A 22,282-nucleotide genomic window follows, 5' to 3' on the forward strand; every position below is an offset into this window, starting at 1 on the left:
GTCCCTTTTAACAGCAGAACTCACCTGAGATTTCGTCTTAAATGCGTCCTGAGCGTCAGGTAGGAAGGAGTCCGGTGATCTGCTAACCCATGGAAACTTTGCGAACTGGAACTGCTAATAGCTAATCATTTATATTTTCAATGGAGACAATTTGTCAAAAGTTCAGTTAAATAAACAAGGCTCAAGTTGTTTACCTCTAATCATACAGTACAAGGCAACATTTTACTTCCTGTTTACAACCACCAAAGCATTATGGGAGTGTAAATAAACAGGGTTTTTTATATCCTTGAAAAGGGGTAAACAAAGACTAAAAGTGGGGGTAGGAAATATCAATATCGTTTTTCGTTTTGTAGTATCAACACATGTTTTAGGTTATATTTTATGAGATGAGTCAAATTGTTGTACTTCGACATTTGTCTTGGTTTAGTCTGGGGTGGGGGGTAATTTGAGATTTGGAAAATGTTTGACCTATATCAGAAAGATGTGTTAAGATATAATGAGTCTCTGGAAATGTTTCTAATCTGCTGAATGAATGGAAACATCTAATTCTTCTCAAATAAGTTACAAACAGCACTTCTTTATGCTTGACTTAAATCGAGGACACAGATAGCTTTAAGAGGTGTTTATTTAAGCACCAAAAACTCACACGATCACTTTTGCATTCAGCAATTACACATTTTACACTCATCAGGAAGTGTGCAACACAGACCATTATGGAATACACTGGATTTTGGCAAGCAGTTTATCTTGATTTGTTGCTGTAAATGGCTATCAGACTGTTTTATTGAGCACCAAAAGCAGACTGGAGGGCATAGCATGAATGCCTCTACTGGTTATCAAGCTAAAGGACAGTCTTGATTGAAGTTTGCTGAGGCTACTGGCTTACTTTTTACCCTTTGTGCTCTTTTCTTCTGCAGCTTCGGATTTGGCCTCTTTCTCCTTTTTGGCGTCAGGTTTGTCGTCTATTTTCGGAGCAGCTTTGTCATCTTTGTCGTCGGCTTTGTCGTCTTTCTTTGCGTCGCCTTTATCTTCCTTCTCTTCACTTTTCTTCACCTCTTCCTTCTCTTCACTTTTCTTCACCTCTTCCTTCTCTTCACTTTTCTTCACCTCTTCCTTCTTGTCTTTCTCTTCTTCTTTTGCGTCCTCATCTTTGTCCTCTGCTTCTGTTTTTACCTCCTCTTGTGCTTCCTCTTTGACCTCTGCTTCCTGTCCTTCTTCCTTGTCCTCTTTTTCCCCGTCGTCTTCAGCTGCCTCTGTCACCTCTTCCTTTTGCTCTTCTTCATCACCACCTGTATAAGATGAGAATTGTATTATTATTGAACACATTTAAGTTTAATTGATCATTAAAACATTTAAAAAGAAAACAATGCACTAACCCTCTTCTGCCTCCTCTGCCTTTTCATCTCCCTTAGCCTCTTCATCTTCTTTCTCCTTATCTCCCTCCTCCTCTCCTCCCTCTTCATCCTCCTTCTCTTCTTCCTCCTTTGTCTCCTCTGTCTCTTCTCCTCCCTCTTCTGCCTTCTCCTCCTCCTCTTCCTCCTTCACCTCTTCTGCCTCCTCCTCTTCTTCTTCCCCAGGAGGGCTGGCCTCTGCTTGCTGGGCGTGGCTGGCGGAGATGGTTCCCTCGGTGGTGCTGAGGCTGGAGCTGAACAGGCGTGATGACATCATGTAGGAGGTGCCGGAGCTCATGCTGGAGAGGAGGGGCCGGGTGAACGTGGGCGTTGAGAAACTGTGGCTGTACAGAGAGGACACACCCCCACTGAAGCGAGACTCTTCCCCTTCCAGAAGCTTTCTGTAGAGGTTGGTAAATAGACAGAAAAGTCATAGAGGCCATTCAAAAACACACAACACCTCAGCGTGTGATATTAAATGATTTAACATCTCTAAGTAGTGCTTTATCCCAGAATGTGTTTACAAAAATAGAAGTATTTGGGACATTATTTAAAATCAATTTTACATTCAGTTGTGCCCTTCACTTAATGACATTAACAAATACAGCCACATTAAAACCAACATGAGAAATGCTTTAGCTTTAAAACATATTTTCACCTTAAATGACTTTCAAGCTTTGTTTTCAATGATTCTTTTAGACTTTCAGATTCCCAGAAGAATTTCTCAGTCTGACTCTCACCTGTATGCAGCAATCTCAATGTCGAGAGCCATCTTGACATTCAGCAGGTCCTGGTAATCCTTCATGTAGCGTGCCATCTCCTGTTTGGTTCCCCTCTGCTCACTCTCCAACTCTGCAATGGTCTCCTGAATAAAACACAAACCCACATATACAACATGATATGGAAATCTTAAGTTATACTGAACCACCAACATCAAAAGCTCTGAATAATTAATAACACATCATGATATCTGCAGCCACTACTGACATGCATGGCATCTATCTCGGCGCTCTGCTTCTCCTGCGTCTCGTGCAGCTGCTTCTCCAGGGAATCGTTGAGGCCTCTGCAGGCATCGATCTCCAGCACGCGGGCCTGGAGCTGGCGGCGGTACTCTCCCGCTTCATCCTTGGAGCTTCTCATGGTGTCGCTGTGCTGGGCCACGGTCTCGGTCATGGAGCCCACCTTGCCTCTGAACCACTCCTCGGCTGTCTGCATGTTCCTCGCTGCCAGCCTTTCATACTGGGACCGGATCTCCCTGAGAGCCCCGGAGAGGTCTGGAGTGGCGGCCTCAGACTCTACTGCCACCTGAACGCTCATCTGGACCTGGGCCTGGAGCTCAACCACCTCCCCTTCATTAATCCTCTTGAGGAAGGCCAGCTCCTGCAGCAGACTATCGACTCTCTTCTCCATTTCGGCCTTAGACAAGGCAGCCTGGTCGGCCTCACGGCGGGTGTCCATCAGCCTGCCCTCAGCCTCTTCTCGACCCATCATCTCCTCTTCATATTGACTCTGCAAGGCGCTCAGGGTTTGCTCCAGCCGCTCCCTCTGTCCCAGGACGGCCTGTTGTTCTGCCCTGGCCTCGTCCACGGCGGCCCTCAGGGACCGGGCCTCTTGCTCATAAAGCGCTCTCAGGCGGGACGGCTCGTTGTGCTTCTGCCTCAGCAGCAGCAGCTCTGCCTCCAGTGCACGGTTCTGCTGCTCCAGCTCACGCACTCTCTCAATGAAGCCGGCAAAGCGGTCGTTGAGGTCCTGCAGCTGGCCACGCTCTTTGGTGCGTACAGTGCGGAACTCTGAGCTGATCTGGGCGGCCTGGCTGAGTTCCAGCTCCACAGAGGAGGCTCTGGAGGAGGAGGAGAGCAGCATCCGTCCGGGAGAGGAGTACTGCACACGGGAGGAGGACACTGGGGAAGCATGGGAGGAGTAGACCGAGTGCGTCCTCCCTCTTGTTACCGCCGCACGAGGGGGAGCCTCGGCATACCAACGCCTGTACGGCGAGGCGGTGTAGTAGGGGTCATATCCGATGCTACTCATGGTGGGTTGATGGGAGGACAGGCTGCTCTCCCTCTCCTCTCTGTGTTTGTTTGAGTGTGTGTAGAGGTGTATGTAGGGCTCAGGTTTAGGCTCCACTGCTCTCTGCTGCAGCAGTTCGTGCTTTTATAGCAGGATGGTGAGCTCTGACGCAAGCGCTTTCCACAAGCTCTGACAGTGCAGACTCGATAGGCTCACACTGCAACGGAGAGAAAGAGATAGAGAGGATCAATTGGAGCGAGTGTAAGAGGGAAATGAGAAAAAGATATAGAAAAGAAAAGACAGGAGGGTATATTTGTTATGAGCTTCCATACTTCTTGTCATAACAGTAACCTGCCTCCTAGTTTCTTAATTAAATCACTTGTATCACTTGAATACAAACAACATAGAACCCCAACTGGAATTTGACCACAGCAATACTGAATACTACTATGATAGTTTTGTTAGGAGTTACATTTAATATATAGCGAAAAAAGAACATGGCAAAAACATACTTGTTGTGCTATCCTCACTGCAGGGGAGAGAGAAAAGGGGGAGGGGGTGTCCTGATTTTACTACCATGACACAGCATCTCTCCCTCTGGTGGAGAGCAGAGCTACATCCACAACCTCAAAAGACCTGCAGTGATAAAATCTCACCTGAACATGCTGTAGACACTATACAGAAGAATAATTAAATGAATATGGTTGCCATCTTTTCTCATTCTTTGTGTTTCTGTAAGGTAGAGTTAATAGTTAGTGCATATTTTGATTAATAATATGTAGTATACATTTTAAGACCTGTTTTGATACTGTAAAAGTATCTCATGAAAGACTCACAGCATAAATGATCCAAATTCACTAAAACAGGTAGAAAAAAAGATGTCGTGAATCTAGAAGTACTTTTTAGTTAATGTTTGTGTTGTGTGAGTGAAAACCTTACACTTAAAAGGTAAATTGCATTGTCTGTGTATGAATAAATGTGGTTGATGGATATACATATCAAGTGTTACGATGACTTATCTTAACCTAAACATGTTAATATAATTTGTATTATATATCTGAGAAGAGAAACACCTCGTTTGCCTTTTTTCAGCATGTCCTTTCAATTCTATATAACAGTCCCTCTTATCTAATGCACACAAACCCTGGCAGGTCAATTACATCCAGCTGCGGACTTGCATTTCTTTTCCTTGTGTGAGTGTGTGAGTGTGAGTGTGTGTGTGTGTGTGTGTGTATGTGTGTGTGTATCTCAGCAGGTAGGCAGTCGAAATTAATCTTGCTTTCGTGCTCCATGCATAAAGAGCATTGCAGTGATTGCAGCAAAGGCCCCCTGTACTTACAGACGGTGCTGAACCCAAACCGGAGCGAAGCAGCAAGTGTGAGGTTGAGTCGGGGCTGGGGGGGGGGGGGGGGGGGGGGCTGCATGGACTCTGCTGCAGGCTGAGTCATCGTAACAGTTGTGATCACACATAACTCCCCTGTGTACACTGCCTCCCACACTAACAGCAGTCTGACAATCTGCACTGCTGCGATTTTTGGCAGACAGCACCTGTGGGTAACGAGAGAGAGAAAGTAGACCATTAACTTCTCTTCCCCGACAAATTAACTCACTAAATGTGCTAATTTCTGGCTTGATGCCTGTCCTCCCTCCCGGGTGAAGCTAATTAACATAAAAGTCCAGCCTTAGTCTTACTTTCAAATGATTACCTATTATATTCCTATGCATCAAGGCCGAACTAATAACAGCACCACGTGAACTTTCAAATCGACTCATTGTAATGCAGCGACATCCATATTCCAAGCCCTCCCATTTCATTTTGCAAACAACAATTATTTTCTTGCTGTCATAGAAATGCAGCTACAAACAAAAGGGATTTCACAGGAAACAGGAAATTTATATCAAATATGTCATTGATACAAACCCAGCAAACTAATTATTAATATCCTTTTAGGAGACATGAACACGGTTCTCAATTCTCCTTCACCATCATCTTTGTTAGCCCCTACCTTGTACGAACACAACCTAACCCTTTATCCTTATCACATCGTTCAGGCTGGCATTCAGCCTAAAATTCAATTAATATCCTATTACTGGATTATTGTTTGCCTCTTTTTCTCTCTATATGGATCCTAGTTTGATTTGGAGTGGCAGTAGTGAATGACATTGCCTGACAGTGTTGGCTCTGTGGCTAGTTTCCACTTTATCAGCTCCTTCATCTCTGTCCTGAAAGTTTGAGTGCTTCCCAACATTAGATTTCATGGACGATACTGTGGAATGTTTGGCTTTGTTTATCTCAGTGGCGGTAGATAGTCCTCAACTCCAGAATAACTACAACCTGAATCAGTATTCTGTAGTGATGCTGACTCAAAGCCTCATGCTATAATGATGTATTAATGTGCATCTAGTAGTGTCTTACTGACATTATTAGATCAAATGCAAGGATTTCTTAGTGTTCTTTAATACAGTGAGATATGTTGCATGTAGAGATGATACTACAGCAACTCCTAGAGGTGATGGACAGTAATAACACTTCCTAAACATGTTTTAGTTTGTTATTACTGATGTATTTTTTAAGATTTAAACAGGTCGATTCTTTAAGATGAGTCAAGATGTAGTTTGAGATCGTAAGGGATGCTTTATAAAAGTTTTTCTTTTGACTGAAAATCACTCTTTCACTCATGTCTTTTGTTGTTTCCATTATTACCCTGTTCTTTTTATAAACAACAACCATTATTCATGCTGTAGCTGCAAGAGTAGTAGCAGAAGTGTTGTTAGTTTGTGAGTTGTATGTGTGGTTGTTTGGCAACCTGTTGGGCTTTCCTTTACCACTGTTGAAACTGGGTTGACCTGTGTAAGGCCTCTTTGCCATTGTAATACAGACAATAAATGCATTGTAAACAAATATCCTATACTAAACATATAAACTCCTTAAAGTGTAATGAGCTGCAGTTTCTCTCTCAGTGATCTAACTTTCAATGAACTCTGCAGCCAACTCTGATCTTTACACTTCTGTGCCGCAGATCTCAGTTTAAAAGTCATGTTGCTATTTTGGCTTTATATCTGACCTCTGGCCTTCCAGCCACCACATGTCTCTCCAGCACAGCAGAGGCCTGCTTCTATTGGCGGGGCCTATACGTCCATCAGAGCATGAATGGCTCTCACAGGTGGGAAGTTAAAGAGGCCTGTCTGCTATGCACTGCCACTATCCAGGCGGCTATAAAAAGAGTGGGTATGCTGGCTTGGGCTCACTGTTGGTCAGACAGTGTGTGTGTGTGTGCACAATTTAGAAGGGCTGAGGGAAGTAAAACTCAGGAGACACACTGTAAACATGGCTGCCGTACATCGTTTGGTTATCGTTCGCCACGGTGAGAGCGCCTGGAACCAAGAGAACCGCTTCTGCGGCTGGTTCGACGCTGACCTCAGTGAGAAGGGCATGGAGGAGGCCAAGCGTGGAGCCCTGGCTATCAAGGATGCAGGCCTGAAGTTCGATGTGTGCTACACCTCCGTGCTGAAACGCGCCGTCAAGACCCTGTGGACCATCATGGAAGGCACGGACCAGATGTGGCTGCCTGTGCATCGTACCTGGCGCCTGAACGAGCGTCATTACGGAGGCCTCACCGGGCTCAACAAGGCCGAGACGGCGGAAAAGCACGGAGAGGAGCAGGTGAAGATCTGGCGCCGCTCCTTTGACACTCCACCTCCACCCATGGACAAGGAACACGCTTACAACAAAATCATCAGTGAGGTGAGACAACAAGGAGAGAAGGAGTATTGACTGAGATAGAATATGCAATACATTCATGTTTTTTCTCAAGAATCAGACGAAAAATCCTTACACACAATGATTTTTCAACTGATTTATCAGTCAGCTATAACTTCTGTCAATTGTTGTGGGAATAAACAACCGTCTACTATTGTACCTCCAGTCCCGGCGCTACAAGAATCTGAAGCCCGGTGAGCTCCCTACATGCGAGTCCCTGAAGGACACCATCGCCCGCGCCCTGCCTTTCTGGAATGATGTCATTGCTCCTGAAATCAAGGCCGGAAAGAACGTCATCATCGCTGCTCACGGAAACAGCCTTCGTGGCATCGTCAAGCATCTTGAAGGTGAGCATTGCAGCTTGCAGGTAGAAAGCTAAGATAAAAAGAAGACAGTTTGCAGGGAATAGTAGAGGTCAATGTGGACATTTTCACAATACCACAGCGAAATAGCAATAAGGAATTAGCCTAATATTTCGGTTTGAAATCAGCATTTCAATGCAATGCATCACAGACACTTGTGTGTTTGCATCACACACACACACACACACACACACACACACACACACACACACACACACACACACACACACACACACACACACACACACACACACACACACACACACACACACACACACACACACACACACACACACACACACACACACACACTCAAACACACAGTTGTGGATTACAGAGTTATATAAATAGCATGCCGGGACTCAGCTCAGGGACAGGGTCATGAGCTTGGTTCCCGTTACAGTCACGACCTTTATGTAGAAAGGTTGTACTTTTTCAAGGAGCGGCCAGACATTGATAAGAGTGCAATAGTAAATGTCAAAAAGGGATAGTGGGTGACATGGATCAGAGAAAAAAGAAGACTAAGTTAGATAAGTTACAGTTTGATAAAAATGTAAAATACGGTCAGAGAAAGAGCAAACCTGTATTGCTTATAACATTTATTATGTAAGATTGTCCTTCCTGTCTGCCGAGCTGGGCCCAGGCAGCCTTTTTGCGTATCGATTACATTCCCTCTGTTCTGTTTGCTGATCTATCTGTCTGTCTGTGTTCCCAGGTATGTCCGATGCAGCCATCATGGAGCTGAACCTGCCCACAGGAATCCCAATCGTTTACGAGCTGGACGCAGACCTGAAGCCTACAAAGCCCATGGCGTTCCTCGGTGATGAAGAAACGGTGAAGAAGGCCATGGAAGCCGTGGCCGCTCAGGGCAAAGCCAAGAAGTAAGCCGTGAGGAGGCAGGAAAAAAAAAGACTGTTCCCCCTTTTTGTTCTTCAACCTTTCCGCCTTCATCCAGCCTTGTTATCCATTCCAACTGGGGAAATATTTAATGGGTATTTCGAAGACGAGCCTGTTTGTTTAGATAGCAGACAGAGAGATGATCTGTCAATCAAAGCAGACCACCTGGGCCCCTGTTTTAAGCAGCCACACATCACTCAGCCCTTTCAAATTGTGCTCAAGCCCTGTGTTGAGGGCCTCACCACCCAACCAATAAAGAAACCATGTTTTTATGTAGGTCTGTGTATGTTTATTTTTTATCTTTCCCTTCTTCTTATTAAATTGTCACCCTTTTCTATTATTCCTCTTCAGTTTCCCATTTGGAAATCAGTGGTTTGAACAAAGTGCAGTGAAATCTAATCTGAGAGAGAAGAGCGAGAGAGAGAGAGAGAGGTCAATGGGTGCATCCTGGCAGCATTCCCATGATGCAGCTTGTCTAAAAGTTTTCGCCTGTCATCTCCTACAGTCAGATCACACTGAGAAGCATATACGCGACAAATACCTTCAAGCAAACAACTTTCATAAACACAGACAGGTGACCAATTAAAGGTAACAATACATTGAAGGTGATAACCAGCACTCGATGATGACACATTTTATAGTGTCTTTCAGGATAACAATGCCTCCATTTACAGGACACAAAAAGGCACTGAATGCTTGAATTAATATTAAAATGATGTGCTGTGACCTTCGCAGCAGTCACTGGTTTGAACCATAATATGAGATTTCCCACCCTGCTCTTTACCGGCTCTATTAAAACACTGAATAAGACATTGTGCCTGGAGGATAACTTAAGCTGAACATTTGCTTGTGGTGGCCAAAAAACATGAAACTAGACTGCTTTTTTTGTTGTTGCTTGAATTATGGCTTTTGTGTGGCGGGGTAAGGGTAATTCTAGACCCCTACCTATATTTTTTAGAACATCATTTTGGATTCTGGTATGTGTTGTCACAACTCTCCTTTTCCCAGTTACAATAAAACACCAGTAACAAGTTATGCAATGTAGGATTTACCACATTGGTTTATTTAACTATTGGTCTCATAGTTTATCCTTTGACATCACAATGATTTCTTCGAGTATTAGACAACATGACATTAAATAGCTTTAGTAAAACACACAGAATCAGACAGAAACACAAGAGGACTGCAGAGAGGAGGGAAGGTGAACGATCCAAAGCTCTATCTAATGCTGTAATGCTACCTACTGGCGACTGAGGGGAACACCAGCTGGGGTGCATCTAAAAATGTAGATTGGAGTTAAAAGAGTTTTGTATTATTCAAATGGATATAGAGCATTTCACATACCTGAAGACATCTGCAGTCTCGGCATTGGGAGTCTTTGAACATTGATCGACAAGTTAAAATTCAGCTTTTTTTTTTTTTAGACTGTATGCTCGGTTGTTAGTAACCTCTGAAGCAGGTTTGCGAGGCTCATCTTCGGTACTCACTTCATTTCAGGTCCTTATGATAGCAAATAAAATAATAAAAGATTTCAGTTAAAGATAACAGCTTCCTCATTTCCGTTTGAGGAGGCAGACAGGCAGTGAACCATCAGATGATAAGTGTGAAGGCTTTGATGTTGATGTTTGGTGGATGTTCAAACAGTTTCAGGAGCTCACTCATGGTTTAGGTGTTTTGATCTGTAGCATTTCTCGCAACACTTTTCCTCCTGAAAGACTTGAAGAAGTTTGGGAGAAATCCAATCTTGAGTCTGTCTTTCTTATACATGACTGCTTCGTAGGTTTCAGTTTTAGACGCGTCTACATACTCGGCAGCGCTCGTCACATTTTTTTCTATGTTGTTGATCAACTCCCCCTGGTAGAAGAAGAAAATGGTTTTCACATTAGTGTATTTCTTTATATCAGTCGTCATTTAACAATTCCAAATACGTAAGCAAGTTACCTGAATCTCCAACAGCATGGCAGTGTCTGCAAATATGTCGTGCAGCTCTTTGATGCTGGACTCGAGGCAGATGATGTCCTGATGACGGGATTCAATCTCACTCAAAGCTTGGCTGCAAATCCGAGCATTAGAGTTGACCTGTAAAAAAAGAAATTACACCAATGGATCGAAAAAAAACCAAAACTACAGTGGGCATCTTCAACCATTGAATAGCTGTTTTTGTAACGGGAATAGCCCTTACGTCAGAAATGAAGATGGAAAGATTGTCACGGTGCAGCATATCCTCTAACTCTTCATCTGTAGTCACTTTATCCACTGAAATAGAGACACAAAATATAAATTGAAGAGATTTTCAGGCGATTGAACAGTCTGGTTTCATGGGATACTTCACCCACAGAATTTACTTTGTATAATCAAGTATTAAACAAGTCTAGGCTACCTTTTATTATTATATAAACAGCTTTAATAGCTATACCAGCAAGACAAGAACATCATTTAAAGTCTATTTACACAACACTGAGTCGAGTGGGGGGAGGATTAGATATATATTTTAAGATACTTTGGTTCCATTTGTGTTTGGGATCTCACCAATCTCCAGCTGTCTCTGAATCTGTGCTTTGCATTTCTCTCTGAAGGAGATCTGTGCGTTATGGTGGCCCCTCATGACATCAGCAAAGCACCGAGTCAGGTGTGAGTGCTGAAGAAGGGGGAGGAACAGAAATCAGATTACAAAAGCAAAAAGAAAATGAATAATTCAATTAAAAATATTGCACACAAATCATAAAAATTGAGGCTTTTCTGTAATAAATTCAGATCATTATGCACCTGGCCTAACAGGAAATCAAAGTACAGCCATACCTGGTTCTTATGAATACGCTGAACTACCGAGACCCTTTCACTATTCTCCTCCACAAGCGAGTTCTCCTGCATTGCTGAAAGAACACAGATATAATATATGCCCATGCGTCTGGTTAAATTGCAGATTGTCTTATACAGATTTCTATAAACAGTTAATCTGAGGCTGTGTGTTTACTGAGAGCAATATAGTAAAGTACAGTGGCCTTCAGTTTATAACTATTTGCAAGTCAAATTCTGAGTTATAAACTATGCAGTTCCAGAATTTGAGGAAGCTCGATGTGCTGCACAGTCACTTCTCATTGTTTCAAACAATGATGGTACACAGCCACAAATCAATGACAATTGCACACGCTGAAAAACTGCACTCGTTGCGTTACTCTTTAAATACAGTAGTCATCAAATCAATATCTGTTGTACAAAATCACATTTTGCAAGGATAAAAAAACACCTACTTTTTAGCTTAGCTCGGACCAAATTGGCGTTCTTCTTGGTCTCATTGTTCAGCAGCTCCAACTTGTCCTTTTCTTCTAAGAACATTACGAGTTCATAGAAGGAATAATTACAGTATTTAAAGTGACACATTACATGCATTAACTTTGTGATCCCTTAACTTTAAAATATAAATGAGTGTATATGTATGCATATTTAACATTTTAGTTTATTGGCAGCTATGTAAATAAAACATACTTTAAAACAACGACATACCTCATCTTTCAAGTTGAATTATGTACAAAAAAACCCATCAATATTATTTAAGATGAGTGTGGATAGCACCTGAAGCGGCTTGTTAGATAATGGTTTTGTTTACACTTATTGTTGGGCTTTTTGTTGATGTGAAATGTTATTGTCATGGTGTAGGAGCATATGTGTGTTTGGTTTTCTAATTGTATATCTATGAGTTGACAAACACATTCAATTGAAGCCCTAAACTGCTTTATCTTTAACCTATGTTATCTGTTTCTGTTTGATAACATTAAGTGGGTTAACCCCTCTTCCATCAGTGTGTTTGCTTGTTAAGGCTTAAGAGCCCCTTTTTTTTCTTGCTCTGTTTGTCTTTTCCATGTTGTGTGCCCTGAAGGAGGGGATGGATCTCCGAGAGCCTCTGCACAACAACGAAGGCATCTCAAATTTCTACTTTTCTATTTTTTAGAAAAGATCTTCAGCTAATGGGTGCTTTTCCAACAGGATGTGCATATTTGAGTATAATAATGATGCGTTATGCTTACCCTTGTCATGGTTTGAAGTTGAGAGGATGACGCCATGTCTCTTCTCTATCTCTTCTGCTTGACAGGAGATTTTTTCAATGAGACTTTTCACCTCCCCCACCTACACATCACACACACACCAACAGTTGACATTGGGCAAGAGAATATAAAAAGACAAAAACAGGACCCAACGTGTGAAGTTTACCGTTTGGAAGAAATCCTCCATGTTGAATTTGCACTCTGATGTCATATCATCCTGCTGCAGCTGCTGTTCAAAAAGGAGAATTTCATTAGGCTGCTTACAAACCTTACCTGTTGCTCCACTCCGGTTATATGCCACATTCATATGGACTGCTTCAACCTTAAAATGAATTCCATTATCTGCTTTATTACGCTGCTGTCATAAACAGCACTAGCTTGATGTATAACTCGTTTTTTTACCGTTCTCAGGTGAAGTTAGTCTTTTAACTCCCCAAAACTGTTGGTAAATGCTTGCTGTAAAAAGCTTACAACTGCTTACAACTGCTTCAGCGCGCGGGCATTATTATATGGTCAAACAACGGTGAGATACAATCGATATTTCTTTTATTTTCGCTATTTACGATATGGCTCGTCCTCTACCTGCAGTGTGTCCTCCTGTGGGCTGAGCGCACCTTTGGAATAATGAGCGCGAGCACGCATGCGCGCCAACGTCCAAACTAGCAAACAAAGAAGCTCCCTCACCTGTGTGTTTAAGCTAAAGCTACATTAAACAGGTAGACCGACTTGCCTTCAACGGATTAAGATAAAGATATCGAGGAGTTTCTGTTTTTCAGTGTTAAAGGTGTTAATGTTAGGTGTAAAGTTGGTCGAGTATGATGAGAAACATATAAGGCATAACCAGGGAGTGACCTACCCGTGGGTGGAGCTAACATGCCTACCTTCACACTGCAAACCAATGGTTTATATCACCATCGTCATGACAGAATAGTATGCTATTATGCATTAAAGTCGCTGTCCAAAAAATAAAATACTTTTGTATGTTTTTTGGTTATTTCAATTTTAATCCTGTGTATTATGATTTGCCTGTAACTATTACTATTATTTTTTAATTGTACACAAATACATTTTTACATAATCGATTTTGTCACTGTACTTATTTTCTATCTGCAGAAGTAAAGTCACAAAAAAGTTATTTGTCATATGCTAAAAAATACCCAAACTGCTCCTATTTATTTTTCGGCAGATGCAATGCAACATTACCATTTGTTTTCAGTGTCTTGTTGCGGTGACTGTCATGGTTAGGACATTTAGAATGATTGCAGCCATAATAAATAGATATAACTTAATTGGAAATCTCAAAGGGTTGTGTGCTGTTAGTGTGCTCCCAAGGGTCCAATGTCTTTTTAGATTTGGACAATATTCAACACAGTCTTTGTTTTAAAATATAATACCTTCTAACAACATGGCCTTTACAGTACATGGCTGTATGCACCAGTGCCAAACCAATCTGCAGGTTCCTGCCAGCCCTCATTAGTCTTGTTTTGGGCAAAATCCAAGTCACCGTTCCTGACTAACCTGCTGTTGCCTGAAATGTAACTGAAAACCCTCAGGCCTACTATAGCGCTGTTTGCACAGGTGCAGCTTAATGGCACTACGGATGCCTGCCTTTACAAATGATGTACTTCGAATTTATGGGAAGGAGTGCGTGTTGTAGATAAATTCTTATTTCTGTGAAGCACATGGAGAGACTGACACACTGCAGTCTCAACGGATCCAAGCTGCAGTTGAGAAATAAATAGCTCAAGGAGTTAGACATTTTCTAGGCCCAATGCAAAATACACTGCACTGAAAGCTCACCTGCATAAGGAAAAATAAAATAAAATAAAAACACGTAATGTTAAAAATGAAGGTGGGTTGCGTTGTTCTCAATATTCTGACTTACTAAAACCAAAGTCTGCATCATGCGCATTATACATTCAACAGACCCCTTGAGTGCAGCAGAGTGGAAACCACTGCAACCAATAAAATGAATTTGACTCGTAATGATAATATAATAGACTATTTTGAAATACTTGTCCTATAAACCATTGGCTACTTAAATACAACATTATAATCTTTAATAAAGGCTAATGAAGTGTATCACAATATATGTTATCACAACAAATAAGAATAACAAGAACACTTGAATACAATGATCCCATTCTTTTAGTTTTGATATGCAGAGCTGTGGATTGACCTTTTGGTATAATTGACTTGCAACATTGTCAGTTCCGAGGGTCTTCCTCCTCTCTCCAGAAAGGTGAACTTGTGCTCAGAGACACAAAAGGGCCAGGGCATCTGCAACCTCAGACTAAGATTGTTTCAAGAAATAAAGACTAACAGATTCTTCAGAGACCTACAGCCTGGCCTTTTCACATGAGTAACACACACTGGCAAGCTCATTTCTTTATCACAAGTGCTGGGTTTCATAAATAATGCAAAGAATGCTTGTGGGCACTTAGCAACTTCTTTGGTTTCTTGTTGTGAGTAGAACACTATCATCCATTTAACCAGGGGCTATAAACAAAGTAGGCCTAGGCTAGAAAGAAGATCTCAAGAGACATTAAACGAGTTAAACCTTTAAAACAAAGCCCAAATCTTGTTTGTAACTCCATAAATACTACGAACATGGAACGGTATCTTTTCTGAAGGCAGATGGTAAACGTTATCAAGGCGGGGCAGGATGTTTGCTCACTAACTGACATAAAAGAGACTGCCGCCCAACACCTGTTTCAAGCGAGTCCTTTAATTCTTTGTTATTCTTTGTTATATTTGGTCAAATATAGCATTGTTCCTTAACAGCTAAACATGCCTGGAAACATGGAGCACCCTGAATTATATTACATTTTTCGTATTTAATCATGTTGATTTGTGCATTTCAAAGCTTTACATTTCTTTTTAATTGTTCTTAAAATCCCAATCGAATGTTGTACCCATGCATCTAGATCAAGTTCATTGTAAAAAAAAAAGTTGAAATTCTTACCCTAATTTAACCTGCAAGTGAAAAATGTGAAAAGCGAGGTCAGAGCGAAACAGATTTCTGTCTTTTGAACAGCAGGAAGTAGAACACACACAGGAACACAAAAACACCACATGAACTCGCATGAACTCGCTGCACTTCAGTGATGCCCTTCAGACTGTTATTTATAAGGGTCAGCACTACAAAGGTATCTCTGGGATTTAGTTATCTCATTTTATTATTTGATGCAATTCTTTCTTCCCACCACTAGAGGTAGCTTTAACATTAGTGTGTGAAGATAGAAAATGCAATCTCTCTTTGCCCTAAATGTGTACTGCAATATGATAATCAATACCTGTATCAGCACTTTAGCATACTACATAATGAAGTTGGACTCAGGTTTTCTGAGAGATCCACATTTAATGATGAATAACCAATATTTACTTTATTTATTTTGGCAACATAAATATTACGCGCAATTTCAACAGATCAAAGAAGGTAGATTACAGAGTCCACTGGCAGTAAATCTAGAGCTGGTTCACTTTATGGCTTCTGAGTCAGCAAAGGAGATCATATACTGTAGATATGGCTTTTAGCTTTTATAACAATGGGGATGCTGTGCTGTATAACAACAAATATTATAAGTGTCTTTTACCCTTTAAGATAAAAGGTGTCCAAAGTGAGTCTCATAAGGGTTCATGCTTGGCCACTATATATATTCTCCTACAGCCCCTAGACAGATGATACCTACATTGCCCAGCTTAGGTAATTATGTTGTTTTTGGCTAGTCTTCAGAGTTCAGGCAACAATGAGGTGTTAATTACTAATTAACAGGCAGTCCAGTTCATACCAAAGCTAAAGCAGAGGAACAAGCCAGGTACATTGTTTCTGCCAGCATTCTTGTCCAAGCCACTACAGCCAAGACAATATGCTCCTTTTGGGATAAAAGGGACAAAGCTGAATATGTTGTAACATGCTATTGTTATGCGGGGGGGACTTGGAGGGACTCCTTGGCAGAGACAATCTCTGGTAATGTCACTCTGAATAAGCTCAGTCAGCAGAATAGGTGTTGCTGAAAAAGGCAGATAAAGTTCTCAACAAGAAGAATGAAGCTTAATTTCAAAGTCTTATTTATTTTTTATGGAATAACATTTAACTAATCCAAGGCCGTCTGCATCTCCACAACAAAGTATGACCTTGAATTTGAACAAAAAAGCGATCATACTACAAAGCTATGATACCTCTCATCATGTGACATATTGGATACATTAAATGATGATTGCATGCACAAAAACAGGACAACACATTTGAACACATGTTTATCTATATCTATATCTATATTGTTATGTATTGTATACAGTATGTGTGTTTATAGTCATGTCAAATCACAAAAACTCATTTGTTTTTGCTTATATGAAGCCTCTACAACTGATTTTTTAAATAAACAATTAACAAATGTTTTATAAAACAATGTATGATTTGTTTATGTGTAAGTATGTATCTTTATATATGGATACAGCTACGTTATACTGTGCTATCAAACACATAACTTGTCATGCATCAGTGATGGATGCTTCAAATACACCAACAAGTAGGTTATAAACTGTACTTAAGTGTAGTAGTAACCATGTATTAAGTGGTACTATAGTAAAGATAGGAAGCTTAAAGTAAATACGTGTCATGAATTAAATAATAGAAGAAAAGCACCTTTCCAGCCCCAGAGGGAATCTACTCTTACCTGGAAAATATGATGCCATGATCTAACGGTTGAGCAGTACAAGCCCACACTCATTCTTGTTAACAGTTTTCAATGTAAATCAATAATGCATGCTTGCTGGCAGGCTCAGCAGTGCTTAGCTGTGATTTTGCGGACTGGTACACCCAGGAGAAGGCAGGCAGGCAGGCGGGCAGCTGGGGAGCAATTCTGCATCGCTGATGATGAGTCCCTGGTTTAGCAGCAGGAGGGGAAACGTCCAGCTGTGATATGTGTCAAACCACCTCTCTGTGTAATCCTCAGAGATGACTAGAAATAAAAAATGAGGATGAGGACTATCACCTCATTAAAATATTGTAGGTGTAACAGTGAAATATTTATGGGATAATAAATGAGGCAGTCAAGGTTGGGGTCTGTTAACATCTAAAATACAAAAGGATTACACCAGAGCCCCATGAGGGTTTCAATATGTTTACAGTTTCAGGATGTCTTGTTGAGTTTTCCTCTCTCTGTACCTAACATGCACAAGCACACACATATACTTTACACCTTTGCTGCCCCTCCTGTTAACTATTTTCATATGAGAGATTTCATTATCTATTTGAATGCCATCACAAGACAAATGTGGTGATTTTGGCTATGGCAGGAGTTAACTGTGGGGTGAATGTGATTCTTTGCACATGGAACACCCAATTAACCCGGCAGGCAGGGGCAGAGGTTTATGCTCAGCACAATCCGGCTTAATTGTGTTTTCGCATTCATGATTAAAAGCTGGATCTGATATAATGATGTAAAGCTCAGCGGGTGGAGTACCTACTGGCTTAACAGTGCCAGGGTGATCACAGCGGGCCAATCTGACAGCATGACCTCCACTGCGGCTTTACCATAGATAGGAAAGTCCATCAAAATATCATAAATCAGTGGTGTCCAGAGTTGCTCGTGATAAGGTTGTTGTAATATTTTCCTGTTTGATACCCTTTATCGCTCGCACTCAGTTATTGACTTCCTTTTTTCCAAACCACTTCAAGCGTTTCGCAGAGAACTCGCCTAGATCAGGGGGCGACAGTATCGAGATGAAATAGAACACGTCATGCTTCTCAACATGACCTTTTACAGCTGCATTGCATTATGGATGCAAAATCTGTTTCTTTTATTTTGGATTTATCTCCAAAATAAAAGAAAGTGTGATCTTTAAATGTCAGTGAACAAGAATACATGGAACACTGTTACTGTTTGATCTTCTCAACAGGAAACCAAAAGACATAAGACACTCCATCCATCCATCTGTTTATCTAGAGACAGATGGTGAGGGCAGCAGGCCTAAACAAGGTATTCCCGGCTCTCCTCAGCAACTTCTTCAACTCTCCCTGGGAAAACACAGAGGTCTTTCCAAGCCAGACAAGATATAAACCTCTCTGACCGGTTCTGGGTTAACTTTGGGGCTTCAACTGTTGGATGTGCTGGAAAATCTCTAATAGAAGCCCCTGGAGGCATCCTGATCAGATGCCCGAAGCACCTCAACTGGCCCCTCTCAACGCCAATCAGAAGCACAGAGGCTGCACTCCCAGCTCACTGCAGATGTCTGAGCTCCCTATCATTATGGCTGAGCTCAGACATCCTGAGCAATGGGGCTCTTTTGCCTGGTTTTCACAGTTTCCAGATGTTATTCCTGATGTTCCACTACCTTAGTATAGCTACTGAAAGTGATTTTGTTTGGTTGTAAGATCATTTGTTGGGAATTGCTCTCTGCTAGGCAGTGATGCAGTTTATGTCTAGGGCTTTTATTTTGAAAGGGAAATTGCAACCCTGACGCAGTGCCAGGGCTGTAGTTTAATGCCAATAGTCTACAGCCATTATATTGTGCTATCAATTTTAAGCACATCATGATTAGTGAAGCAATCTATTTCCACTTAGTTATTTATTGTATATCAAGAATGAATAGTAATAACTTAAATACTCATCACGCTTTATCTTGGTCTCATGGAAATAGATTCTCTATTCAGCCCAGTCATGTTTCTTGAGGCAGCTTCCACTTAACAGAATCAACAGAAGATATTATTTTTTCTTTCACATGCTAGTAGGCTTTAATTTATTAAGAATATATCCATTCACATTGTTCACCGTTTTAATCAACAGCAAAAAGTACATTAGGGGTTCAATTTGGAGTAACTTTACTTTAATACACAGTTAAGCACTGTCAAAAGAGCATTTAAACACCCCCAAAAACCACTCTCGACTCATCAAACTGAATATTACCCTAAATTTGATTGAAAATCCATTCCCCGCTATCTGCACAATCATAAGCATGCTACCTTTCACCGCATGTCATTATCATTTGACAGAATACAATAAACCAAACTCTATGATTGCTATAAAAGCTTAAAAAAAATCTACCCTTGGGAGTCCTTCAGTGGAGCACAACACCATTCATTAACTTCTCTGTCTCTCTTGTAATTGTGTGTTTTGTGGATTAAATTGTGAGCACGGCGGGGGACCAAACCACTGAGGCACAGGGAATTGAGGTTGCATGGACACACATGCAAGTTGAGAAAGGGTTTAGTTTATCCGGACTCTTTCCTTTAGGCATGCTCCATCAGGACATCATGCTCGACATTGAGACTAGCCATTACTCATTTCCCATTGGATATGCAGTCGATTTCATAAAATCAAGGCCAACTCACAAGGTTTTTGTAGTAAATCTATCAGGGTGAGATGTGAATGTCAGATAAATCCAGCATTTAGTAAAATCAAATATACTATTTTAGTGGGAACTGACAAAAACATGAATAAAATAACACTTTTTATTTCATGGTTTTTGATGGTTGCGGTGGCCAACTTTACCAACTGTATGCCATTTCTTATTCTAAATAAATTGTAAATCTGAAACCATATCAACACGGAAAGATAATTCAAATCATTGTTTGCAGCCCAACTTTTATATTCATTTTATATGTCTGATGCCATTTATTGAGATACACAGCACTGCTAATACTCATTTCATCAGAGTTGTTGGCTGCTGCTGTAGCAGTTGCATATTTCGGTAGAGAAATGCATGCCGTCTTCTCTCTGGCAATCATGGCTCCCCCAGTTTCATTACCTTTTATTTATATCTGCCAGCACCATTTATGTAAATGGTTCATGATTTAATCTTTAGCAAAAAATCCAGACATTCTTGTGCTTTCATTTTAGTTTCAGAGGGACGATGAAGGGGATTTTTCTTCCATTTCACCCTCACCACGAATAGATCATTTAATTTATCGGATTGAATTTTAGCTAAAGGCCTCAAATGATGAAAAACGGATGAACAAAAAGATGAAGGAAGATTAATAAGGAAACGAAGGACAAGGACCCTCCCTAAATTATTCTACAAACAAGCCTTCAAACGTCAAAATGGGCTTCCCTTTCATGTGGTTGCTACCTTAACTACAATTGGCCAATGTAAAGCTAGACAATACAGGTTCTGCTTTGCAACAATTACATATATAAACTATCCGAGTTAAAAAGGGAGCTATAATGTAGTATACTGTCTGCAAACAGGTGCTGCAACATGTCCACCAAATGGAGCCTCCTATCTGTGAATGATAAGTCATAAAGCAAGACTGCTCTTTTTTTATTTTTTAGTTGCCCTAGGTTAAACTGAAAGCTTGAAGCACCACTTTTCGTTTTTAGCTGAGGCCATGATTACAGTAAGCCATGAACTGCAGCTCAAGGCTCCTCTGCAAAATTGATTGACATTGACAAGGTATGCTTGCAGCAGCTTAACCTCATTGACTCCTGGAAACATCACTCATCCCACCCTTGGCAGCAAGGAAAAGGGGAGTATAAATTACAATTTCGAAGTCAAAGAACACAAATAGAGCTTTAAATGAAAGTGACTGTGTTTTCCTTTGATATTGACCAGTGTTTCAGAGGCATAAAAAAAGATAAGATCGAACTCTAGATGGCAGTCTTGTGTGACGAGTCTCCTTTGATTTTTATTTCAAGTGTAGCAAAGCTGAAGTTAAACCAACACTAATTACTGCAATTGCAATTGTTTACTTTCGTGACGTGATGCTGATTGAAAGTGAGTTTGCCTCCCTCTGAAACCCCATCAGGCTTTAATTGTCTCAAATCACTCCCTGAGCGTTTCTGCAGAATGTTAAAGAGGCTCGATCAGTGCAGTGTCAGTGCAGTCTGGTGTGGTGTCACACAAACGTACACACACACACACTGATACTCTGATGACCCGGGGGCAAGGAGGACAGACTTTGGTTTTCCATCCATCTCTCAGCTTTCACCACAAGGCGAGGTTTACACTGTGAGGTTCCCTTCAAGATTCTAACCCATTTCTAGCTCATAGGCCTTTTTTTGGCTTGGGACTTTTAAAATAAATAAGTCCATTCACTCTCTGGTTGACTGTTGGTTGTGTCAGATGTCAGCACAACAATAAACAATGTTTATCAAAAATACATTTGTTTGGCTGATACTAGCTAAATATATTTATTTAAAAAATGATATTTGGTATTTTGAATCAAACATTTAAAACATTAACCTCTGTAGACCATTTTCACCATTTCAATTTAGCACATTAGCATGTTACATTACCTATTGAGCATTAAAGTTGCCATAGAATCGAAAACTGTATTTACCTTGGCATAGTTCGGTACATTGAACTGACATACCGTGAACCTCAAACACCATTGTTTCCTCCTTCACGTGCAAATCATGAATATGCATCACAGCGGTAAAACGGGCGAATTACAACAATCCCTGTGTGTGACGTCACACACGGTAGTCCAGCCCCAACATTTGCATACACCAGCTGCTGGAAACACTAATGCTAACACTTACCACTCTGTAACGTTGCTCTCCAATCTCCGACCAACTGGCTGTTCTTCAAATTCATCGGTTTCCTCCTCCGATAAAGGCTCAAACATGTAAGGTTGGATGCCGATAGCCTCCATGGTTCATCTCTCACAGTTTCGCAAACTTCACTTACTTCTGTGGGCTCTGAGGCAGCCATGGATTGCTCCTTGTAAACCAGCCAATCAGAGCAGAGCTGGTCATAGTTATTTAAATGAGCCCCCAAATAAGGCATTTCAGCTGGTTTCATTCTAGGACCAAATCATAGAGTTGTAAATGGGCCTGTACAACCACATCTGGACATTTTTTGGATCAACCAAAG

General features: G+C 41.2%; 3 protein-coding genes across 7 annotated transcripts in view; 1 reads left to right on the forward strand and 2 right to left on the reverse strand.

The window, feature by feature from the left end:
• Positions 1 to 607: 607 nt before the first annotated feature.
• Positions 608 to 3,526, reverse strand: nefla (neurofilament light chain a). The gene is made up of 4 exons (XM_063889443.1): positions 2,379 to 3,526; positions 2,132 to 2,256; positions 1,377 to 1,792; positions 608 to 1,289 (listed from the first exon to the last, which is right to left on the reverse strand). The coding sequence occupies exons 1-4, from the start codon at positions 3,420 to 3,422 to the stop codon at positions 883 to 885; spliced, it is 1,992 nt and encodes a 663-aa protein (XP_063745513.1). The 5' UTR covers positions 3,423 to 3,526; the 3' UTR covers positions 608 to 882.
• Positions 3,527 to 6,632: 3,106 nt separating this feature from the next.
• On the forward strand, positions 6,633 to 8,696 carry pgam2 (phosphoglycerate mutase 2 (muscle)). The gene is made up of 3 exons (XM_063889449.1): positions 6,633 to 7,146; positions 7,328 to 7,508; positions 8,239 to 8,696. Exons 1-3 carry the CDS (start codon positions 6,730 to 6,732, stop codon positions 8,406 to 8,408), a joined length of 768 nt encoding a protein of 255 aa, XP_063745519.1. The 5' UTR covers positions 6,633 to 6,729; the 3' UTR covers positions 8,409 to 8,696.
• A 766-nt stretch (positions 8,697 to 9,462) lies between these two features.
• The window catches only part of LOC134868371 (syntaxin-2-like), a 71,608-nt gene continuing 58,788 nt past the window's right edge, over positions 9,463 to 22,282 (reverse strand). Inside the window, exons 1-9 of one of the 5 annotated variants that reach the window (XM_063889448.1) lie at positions 15,429 to 15,448; positions 12,630 to 12,692; positions 12,446 to 12,545; positions 11,672 to 11,746; positions 11,220 to 11,293; positions 10,950 to 11,058; positions 10,603 to 10,676; positions 10,362 to 10,499; positions 9,463 to 10,274 (exon numbers count right to left, since the gene is read on the reverse strand). In XM_063889448.1, coding sequence (XP_063745518.1) covers positions 10,086 to 10,274; positions 10,362 to 10,499; positions 10,603 to 10,676; positions 10,950 to 11,058; positions 11,220 to 11,293; positions 11,672 to 11,746; positions 12,446 to 12,545; positions 12,630 to 12,674 — 804 coding nt within the window. In that variant the 5' untranslated portion in view covers positions 12,675 to 12,692; positions 15,429 to 15,448 and the 3' untranslated portion in view covers positions 9,463 to 10,085. Of the gene's footprint in view, positions 10,275 to 10,361; positions 10,500 to 10,602; positions 10,677 to 10,949; positions 11,059 to 11,219; positions 11,294 to 11,671; positions 11,747 to 12,445; positions 12,546 to 12,629; positions 12,693 to 13,045; positions 13,285 to 15,428; positions 15,449 to 22,282 lie in introns of those variants that run through there. The other 4 variants (XM_063889446.1, XM_063889447.1, XM_063889445.1 and 1 more) reach the window with 4 other exon arrangements.

The sequence above is a fragment of the Eleginops maclovinus genome, chromosome 8 (genome assembly GCF_036324505.1).
Source record: "Eleginops maclovinus isolate JMC-PN-2008 ecotype Puerto Natales chromosome 8, JC_Emac_rtc_rv5, whole genome shotgun sequence".
In the NCBI taxonomy this organism is placed as follows: domain Eukaryota; kingdom Metazoa; phylum Chordata; class Actinopteri; order Perciformes; family Eleginopidae; genus Eleginops; species Eleginops maclovinus.